We start from the raw sequence: 8,853 nt of genomic DNA on the forward strand, positions 1-8,853 counted from the left end.
TACATGAGACTGTTCACACTAAAGACTTAGCTTAGTTGTCATCTTGAAGGAAAGTTGGTTGCTGTCCGTCATAGAACGTAATTCGTGACAGCAGTCCTTGGATCTAGATGCTAACGTCAGCCACTACATTGACAGCTTCATACATTAATGATGAGATAAAAGCTGCCAGACTTGAAAAGTAGCAACCATCTGCAGCTGTCAGGTTTCCTTCTGCCAAAGTCATTTCTAACTACTTTCAATGACGGTGTTTGGCTAGCTGTCAGTGTCTATCTTTTTGTGATCTCATTTTTTTGTGTAATAAGTGCAGTTCTACATGTTTGAATTCATTGCTCGTTATCAGTCCCACAGAGTCGGTTTACTTTTCATTAATCCTAAAGTAGGTTGAAGGTTTATATTTAACGCGGCTAAACTGATAAATAATGGACATCTAGTGGTTATTGGTGGTATCGCTACCATAAACTAGTTGTTCAATGCATTGTGACAATGTTTAGTTAGCCTGCTGTTAATTTACCCATTGAACTGGTAACTGTAGATGTCCAACCTTGCTAGCATTGCCTTTTCTGAGAGATTTCACGGGAGCAGCCACAGATAGGTAAACTCAAGTGCTAGTACCTCAAGATTAAACCTAAAGTACAGTACTCGGCTAAATGTACTCCATCTTCCACCGCTCTGATACCTACGGAGAGTCCATTCAAATCACCAAAGAACTCCTTGCTCTTGCTTTTGGTTTTGTATCACGTGCAGATTTCTGAATAATCTTGTCGATCGGTGACTACTCAAACAGCGGTGACCTTATTACATCCTTCCAATTTGCTCTCAGTAAACTGGGGCCCTCTCTGCATGCCTATGCGATTGTGTGTGTTGAACTGTGAAAGTGTGTGAGGAGCTGCTGTAAACATATTTAACATTTCTCTTTGTTCCACAATTATTGTGCTCATGGGAGCTTGACTGATCGTGTGTGTTTACAGCTAAAATAGACGTGGTTCTGAGTTTGACCTTGGCCTCACAGGCGTACAGTGTAAACAACTTCTCAGTCGATTCTTTGGGGAGCGAGCAGCCTGTAAATGGTCGTTATCAACACAGAGCTAGCTGCCTAATGCCCCTGCCAGTTTCACATGGTCTCAATACGTCCTGTAATTATTTCTGGCAATGTGGTCACGGACTACAGGCAAAAGAAGAGAGTTGCTAATTGGCATTCACCAATTAGAAAAAGCTCTTGGGCAATAAATCATCAGGCAGTGGTGTCAGGCCACTAAATTATATTTTGATTTAGTCCAATTTTGAGATCCTTTTTTTGAATTTTGCCTATTTATATTCTACTCTACATTTAATTGAAAGACACAGTATATTTGGTAGATACTTTGCTGGTTAAGCTTTTATACAAAAAGCAGATTGTTTAACATTAAACCAGTGGTTCACCTCTCGCTAATTTCCAACCAAAATGATTACACTTGTCACCTGATTCTGGTAGAAATGGTAAAATGAAATATGGTTTCATGCATTAATGTTTCATCAACTAAAAGAGTTCCAGCAAAGTGAACAAAAACAGTGTGAAAAATATGATGTCTTCATATAACTGAAGACCCTAACAGTTTCATTCATTCAGTCAAACATTATGTTTTGTTTGTTTTGTCCCTAAAATATACTTTTAAGTGAATTTCCCATTTGAACCCACTAAAGAGATTCAGCTAAAAGAAAATGTGATACCTGCAGAGCTACAATTAACCCCAAGATCACTTAAATCTATTTAGTGACACCATGTAGGGAAATGAAAGTATTTTATTGATCATAAATTAAACTACATACAACAGTCAAATACTGTTTATACATGCTGATGCATCAGAATTATCAATATATTAATAACATAGCAGTGGAATAAAATGAGTTTTCTGCAGGATGAATACTTCCAGCACAACACGAAGCGGAAATAAAACAAAGCTACTGACAAAATCATCAACAAGGAGGAAATCTAATGCACACAATTCTTACATCCGTCCGTCTTGTCTTGAAAAATAGCTCAAGTCTGCCACTAATACAAGTTATACAGGATAGATAAGATTTAACAGACGAGGAGTAAAATAGATTACAAAGATTACAAAATTGTCAAGCTGATTTCAATTGAGTTTCGTTTGAAAATAGGAATAAGATCTTTTGGGATGTAAATATTATAGTCTGTATGTGAGGACATTTGTTTCCATTGAGAAAACACTGTGCAGGGTAATAATAGTCAGTTGCACAGCTATGCTTGTTGACATCTTTTAGCTATGTTAATCCAATTAGAAGATCAGACTCCTGCCCTTCAATAATTAGGTTCCTTTCCCTTTCACAAACCAAAAAGCTAGAATCAGTCAAATCAATCTTTTAATCCCTACTTTAGTAGATTATTATCTTTTCTTAACAGCAATAAACCTCCACATGTAACCTCTTCAGCCACATTAAATTCACTTGAACAGACATTTCAGGAGAAATGAGAGCAAAGTCAGAAGCAAAGTGTGAGCAAACGTAGCCGACTTACTCACCTCGTCCTCAGCGTCCCGTGAAGCATCTGTAAGGGCCGGGACAACCTGATCCACTGCTACACACATTAGCCGCATCCATGCTGTGACTGCCGCATGTGTGTGCGTGTGTTTTCCGCCGGCTTATTACTCTGACTGTGACCTCTGCCAACTCACGCTGCTGTCTCCCCATATCCTCCCTTCACCCTTCTCTTCAGCACATCCCTCTCTATCCAGCTCTCTTGAATGTGTGAAAAGTGGGAGAAGAAGAAGGAGAAGAGAGAGGGAGAGGGAGAGGGAGAGAGAGAGAGAGTTGTACTCTAGTGGCAAGCGGGTGTGTTGATGAAAGGATGCGGTGACCAGGCCGTGCCGGTGAATTAATGTGATTTCCTGTTGATTGTTTCAGATATTAAACATGTTGCTCTTGGCCCCGCTTTGATCCGCTCTCAGAGCAGAAGACAAGTGACATACGCCGGCAAATCAAATGAGATTTTTTGTTATTAGCCTCCCAGAATGATCAAAGAGGCTCCATGCCACACGTTAGCTCCTATGTGTACGTGTGATTTAGCATCAGCGGGTGATCCAGAGGGGTGGAAGCAAGCGAGAGAGTGGGAGAGAGTGGAAGAGGGAGGAGAGACGGCGTCAGATGTTGTGACAGATGGGATGTAGGGTTTTCGGAGAGAAATGAGAAGCAGCAACAACAGAAGGAGAGTTGTCTTTCTCAACGGCCTCTTTCTTTCTCACCCTTGCTCCCTTGTTTCTACTCCCCCCTCTGTCTCCTGCATTCCACCTCGCTCTCCCTCTCTCTGGCAGGGCAGTAATCTGTTTTCTTCCTCTCAATTGCTCCCTCATTTGGAGAAGCCTCTAATTATCGAGGGGCCCCGGTGAGCGACGTTAAACATACACACAGAAACTGCTGTTTTCTCTGGTGCGCTGCTAGAAAACACATTTCACATCTCCGTGAAGTCGTTTCTAAGAGTCAGTTAACTTGATCAGAGCTCGTTAACTTCTTATTCAGAGGAGAATGAACAACACTCCATCCTAATTTAGTGTTGTTTTTCTCTGAGTCTGTGGCTCCAGCTGTTGCCTGGCTCAATCTGCTCTGCATCTAATGAACAAGACTCATGGTTTTCAGAGAAGATGTGTGTGTTGAAGCCAGAATTTTTTTTTTCAGTATCAGTGAAGGCTATGATTCTGTAGCCTTGTTGATTCTTCTTAACCTGATAGTGCAGCGGCTGAAGCACTGACCGCGTTGTTCCTAGTTTGTGTCCAGTCAGAATACAAAGTTTAATGCTGAACACAATTTAATTTAGCTGCTGAAAACAGTAGTATTAGTATTACTCATGAAGACATATTGTACACTGATCAGACATAACATTATGACCACCTTCCTAATATTGTGCCTCCAAAACAGTTGTGACTCATCAGAGTATAGACATGGGCCTTCTGAGGGTGTCCTGTGGTGTCTGGCAACAGAATGTTGTTAGTGGGGGCCTTTGGGTCCTATGGGTTGAGGGGAGGGGCCTCTGTGGATCATCCTAGAGATACTTGATCAGTTTGGGATCTAGTGAATTTGGAGGCCAGGTCAACACCTTGTGCTGTTCTTCATGTTGTTTTGTTGTTCCTAAAGTGTTTTTGTGTGTGTGTCTGTGTCAGGCTGCATCCTGCTGGGGATGGCTGCTGCCATCAAGGAGTGTCATTGCTATGGGGTGGGGGTGCCTGGTCTGGTCAAGGGGGGTGGTACATGTCTAAGTAACATCCACATGAATGCCAGGTCCAAAAGTTTCCCAGCAGAACATTGAATTGTCACAAGATGGTCAATGTTATTTCCGTCTCCTGTCAGTGGTTATAATGTTGTGGCTGATCATATGTTCCTCATGTCAATATCCACTTCCCTTTCCCTTTGCTTAACATAATCTGTAGTGTCCTCATTCAATAATACTGGACTTTGTCTCAGTTTAGAGTTGAAATGTAATTTTACTTAATTTTTTTTTATATATTCCTCCTTATTCCTACTTATCACCTCACCCAAACAAAACAACACACACAAAAAATAAATGTAGCGAAAGAAAAAAGTCTCAAACTAGATTAATGAATATACTGTTTGTCCAGTTTAACACAAAAATATCAGATCAGGGAAAGAAGCTGATCTGCACGAGCTTCATTTATTAACTTTCATCTAGAACTGTTAGATCTTATTTAATGTTTCCCACAAAAATATAGAGGAAACCGAGGAAAACAATCTTTCTGAAGTTTAGCATTTTTCTGGTCGTTTTTTCATTGAATAATTGAACCTGTACTACTAGTAGTATGGCCTGCATCTCTTCACACCAGGCGTTCTAAAGATATTAAGTCATCCTACTGACTCCTGGAACAGATAAGTTACTAAATGAATTTCATTCAACAAGACACCAGACGCTGTGGTTGTGGGCAGAGTGTCCTCCGTGTGGTCCAGACGAGCCAGTGCGTCACGTTGATTCAAAGCCAAACTCTATTTAATGGTCCAAACCTTCTCCAGATAAATCCAGTTAATACGTTAATGTTAAAATGCATGAAAGATAAATAGTTTCACTCAATGATAAATAACTGAAACAAACTAAAACACATGGAAAAGACTGAGTGGAACTGTAACAGGTGCAGCAGATTCATTCAATAAACATTATGATGGTAAGTTCATTAGAAAGTATAGATGTAAATAAAGTGCTCAGGAAACTGTCTATAATATAGTGTTATTATATCTCTGCTTCGAACAGGGAGCTTTATAAACTACAGAACCTTTAGATTAAATAAAAACTGTGCAGTGTAGTTATATAATATATATCATCTACTGAAGAGAGGTACAACGTTATAATCATCCCTGCTGTGTGGTGTCTGTGTCCTGGATGCTCAGTGTGCGGGGTCCAGTGCTCTGAACAGCATTCATGATGGACTGGACCACCTCAGACGTGGAGCCTTGTCCTCCCAGGTCAGCAGTGTGCAGCTGGAGAAGCAAGGAGACGACACACGGAGACACTGTGATCATTGAATGAAAGTCGTAAAACAAACAGCAGAATTTTCTTCTGAGTTAGTCTACATCATTTATGAATTATTCAGTTCTTCTGCTTTCATTGTTGTGACCCACATTTTTCAATTACAAAGCGTGACTAGATAATAAGTGAAATGCTGTTGACATGTATCTTGTCATTGACTTAATAACCTGTCACCGGTGAGGACGTACCCGTGTCTCGCTGACAGTGGACAGGATGGCTCTGCGGATCATGTTGGCGTAGGCGTGGAGCTTCAGGTGATCCAGCAGCAGACAGGAGGCCAACAGCATGGCTGTGGGGTTTGCTGTGTTGCTGTTGGCGATGCTCTTCCCCGTGTTCCTGGTGCCCTGCACAGAGCAGGTAACGCAGAACACTTTTTAAGTGAATATGAGGAAACATGTTAACAGCTGCTTATTTACACGCACAGCAATCATGCAGCAAGATCAGTACTGGCACTATGAGCTCTGTCTCTTGTTTCTGGAGGAAAATAATGATGTAATGATGATATAGGCTGGCCACTGACTGTTCATGTGGTGTCTGATGAGGACTCAGTACTGTACAGTTGGTTTTTAGAGCCTTTTCTCTGGAAACAACATCCTGCCACAAGCTGGGAGACTGAGCCAAAACTCATCACATATCACATTTCTGTCAGTACAATTTTTCTGTATATAATTCATTCCTAATGATATTCAACCACGAAGCACAAACAACTTTTTAATCAATTCTTCAGATTTTTTGTGGGGTAGCTGGATTTAAGGCTTTTCAGGACCTGCAGTCACCCAGTCTTACCGTCTCAAACACAGCATAGTCGTCTCCATAGTTGGCTCCAGGCACCAGGCCCGGTCCACCCACCAACCCGGCGCACACATTGCTCACAACGTTGCCATACAAGTTGGGCATGACCATCACATCGAATTGTTGGGGCTTAGAAACCAGCTAAGAAACAAACAAAAATAATAGTTTCAGTTAGTAAGTAACTAGCGCAGTAAATGAAGAGTGTTTGAACTTTAAAACGTGAAAGCCTTGGCAGTCTTAGTTCACAGCAACAATAATGTGAGGGGCTTGATGATACAATGACATGGACATGCCTGCATGGTGGTGTTGTCCACAATCATGCTGTCAAAGGTGATTTCAGGGTAACCACTAGCAACCTCTTTACAGCACTCCAGGAAGAGGCCGTCGCCCAACTTCCTGCTCCAGACATAAAATAAAATCAGTGTGTTTTTAAAGAGGAACAGAAATAAAAAAAGTGGAAGGAGGGATAAAACACAGTCTGAGCCTTTGAGCCATCAGACACTGACATGATGTTGGCTTTGTGCACAGCTGTGACCCGTCTGCGTCCTTTCTCACGAGCCGCTCTAAAAGCGTAGTCAGCGATACGTAAAGATTTGGTCCTGGTGATGATCTTCAGACACTCAACAACTCCCGGTACGTTCTGCAGAGATGGATCAGTTAGACAGAGTTACAGGTGCCTCACCATTAAAACACATAATGAAGCACATTAACACACACCTCATGCTCCAGACTGCTGTACTCTCCCTCCGTGTTTTCCCTGATGATCATGATGTCAACGTTTCGGTGGCGTGTCCTCACTCCTGGGAGAGACTGGCAGTGCATCACGTTGGCATACAGATCCAGAGTGGTACTGCAGAGAGGAAGAGGAGAGATGGAAACTAGGAACTGTGAACGGTTTAAAGTCAGAGAGCACCAAAACACAAGACTCCACGGCTATTGAACATCGCTGCTACTGAAACTGACTTAGATAATGAACATGAGAAGCAGCAGACTCACCGGAGCAGGTTGTTTCTGGACTTATAGGAAGGTGGCAAGTTGTGGTTGGTCTCAATGTTTCCTGGACAAATAAACGTAAATAGAAAACAACGAAAAATGGACATTCCTCCAGTACTTTTTTTTTATGATCAAACACCTGCTAAGGTAATGACAGTCCCATCAGCCTCAGTTGTACTTTCTGTTTTGTGCTAATTAGCATGGTAAGGTGCTAACTGACAGTAGAGGTCAGGTCATGTGTCGCAGCACGCCGTCACTCTGCTTCTTGGTCAAACCTGACAAGTCCTACAGGTCCTGCTGCAACCAGCTCCTACTCTGTGCTTCACGTGCTGATAACATCTGTTCACCTTCTCTTTATCTCACATCTGGACTTATTAGACACAGATTTCCTCTGGTCTAACAGCAACACTAGTGTCCTGTACAAGAACGGCCACAGTTGCCTCCACCTGCTGAGCAGACTGAGGTCCCTTGGGTGTGCAGGGCATTACTGAGAACATGGTATGACACTGTGGTTGAAACAGAAACTTCCTACATTGTGGTCTGCTGAAGTGGTGGAGTCACAGAGAGGGCAGAGGGGGGCAAGAAAAGACCGGACAAGCTGATAAAGAGGACCCGCTACATCATCTGTTGTCCTCTAGTTGAGGAGGATGGTTGGCCAAACCGCCAAACATCTTGAGCAACTCCTCTCGCTGACACTGTTGAAACCTTAGGTAGCTGCTTCAGCCAGACACTACTGCATCAGCTTATCTCAGCACTGCTGCTGCTGGGTTTCTTCCACTCCTAAAGGACCATCTACATCCTCAGGACAATAATCTATCTGTATCTCAGGGAATGCACTTATTCCCTAAATGCATATTCAACCTTCACCACTTGTGTTCTTTCAGTTTAATTTTCTCTCTTATGTTTGGTACAACAACTGTAAATATATTTAATTCATTCATTCATTCATCTTCTGTAACCGCTTGTCCTGTGAAGGGTTGGAAGGGGTGCTGGAGCCTATCCCAGCTGTCATCGGATGAGAGGCGGTGTACACCCTGGACAGGTCGCCAGTCTATCGCAGGGCTAATGAGACAGACAGCCATATGGCCAATTTAGAATCACTTCTTGCACTGCCTTGCCCCTCATCTCATCTCTTAACGTCCATTCCTTGTGTTTTTAGGTCTAATCACTTCTCTTCTTCTTATCGATTTCCTTCACTAGTTCTTCATTCAGCTCCATTTCCACCATGGAGTCTCCTCCTACAGTTGATGCTGACATGCTTCTGCTGCTTGATCTCTGGGAAGCATTCATGTGAATCTGATCTACTGTTAAATGTTGATTTATGCGACTTCTCCTCTTCCTTTACTGGGATGGTCCTCACGAGAGACACTGTCATTTCAGACTGTGATGCTTTTTCTTAACATTAAGAAACTTTCTTGAAATTCTCTTAAATCCGTTCACAGATTTTGCCACGACAACTGACCTTTCAGAGCCACTCCATTGCGTCTGATAGCCATTATGGCGTTATTGATGTCATCTTCTGAGGCCATAGTCGAGTCCACATT

At 42.3% G+C, this 8,853-nt stretch overlaps 1 protein-coding gene across 1 annotated transcript; it reads right to left on the bottom strand.

Annotated features, from left to right (window-relative positions):
• Positions 1-4,772: 4,772 nt before the first annotated feature.
• Positions 4,773-8,853, bottom strand: LOC311493839 (isocitrate dehydrogenase [NAD] subunit gamma, mitochondrial-like). The gene is made up of 8 exons (XM_084552626.1): positions 8,772-8,853; positions 7,313-7,373; positions 7,034-7,166; positions 6,823-6,956; positions 6,610-6,712; positions 6,311-6,457; positions 5,713-5,868; positions 4,773-5,475 (listed from the first exon to the last, which is right to left on the bottom strand). Exons 1-8 carry the CDS (start codon positions 8,836-8,838, stop codon positions 5,347-5,349), a joined length of 930 nt encoding a protein of 309 aa, XP_084408752.1. The 5' UTR covers positions 8,839-8,853; the 3' UTR covers positions 4,773-5,346.

This window comes from Chelon labrosus (assembly GCF_963514085.1).
Source record: "Chelon labrosus genome assembly, chromosome: 10".
Taxonomy (NCBI): Eukaryota; Metazoa; Chordata; class Actinopteri; order Mugiliformes; family Mugilidae; genus Chelon; species Chelon labrosus.

What these genes read in the sequence shown, in the direction of transcription:
- LOC311493839 (XM_084552626.1), bottom strand. Translation starts at nt 8,838, where the DNA reads ATGGCCTCAGAAGATGACATCAATAACGCCATAATGGCTATCAGACGC. An exon ending in TCCAGAAACAACCTGCTCCG is followed by an intron (nt 7,167 to 7,312) that starts GTGAGTCTGCTG and finishes TCCTCTCTGCAG; the next exon opens with TACCACTCTGGATCTGTATG. An exon ending in ACAGCAGTCTGGAGCATGAG is followed by an intron (nt 6,957 to 7,033) that starts GTGTGTGTTAAT and finishes CCATCTCTGCAG; the next exon opens with AACGTACCGGGAGTTGTTGA.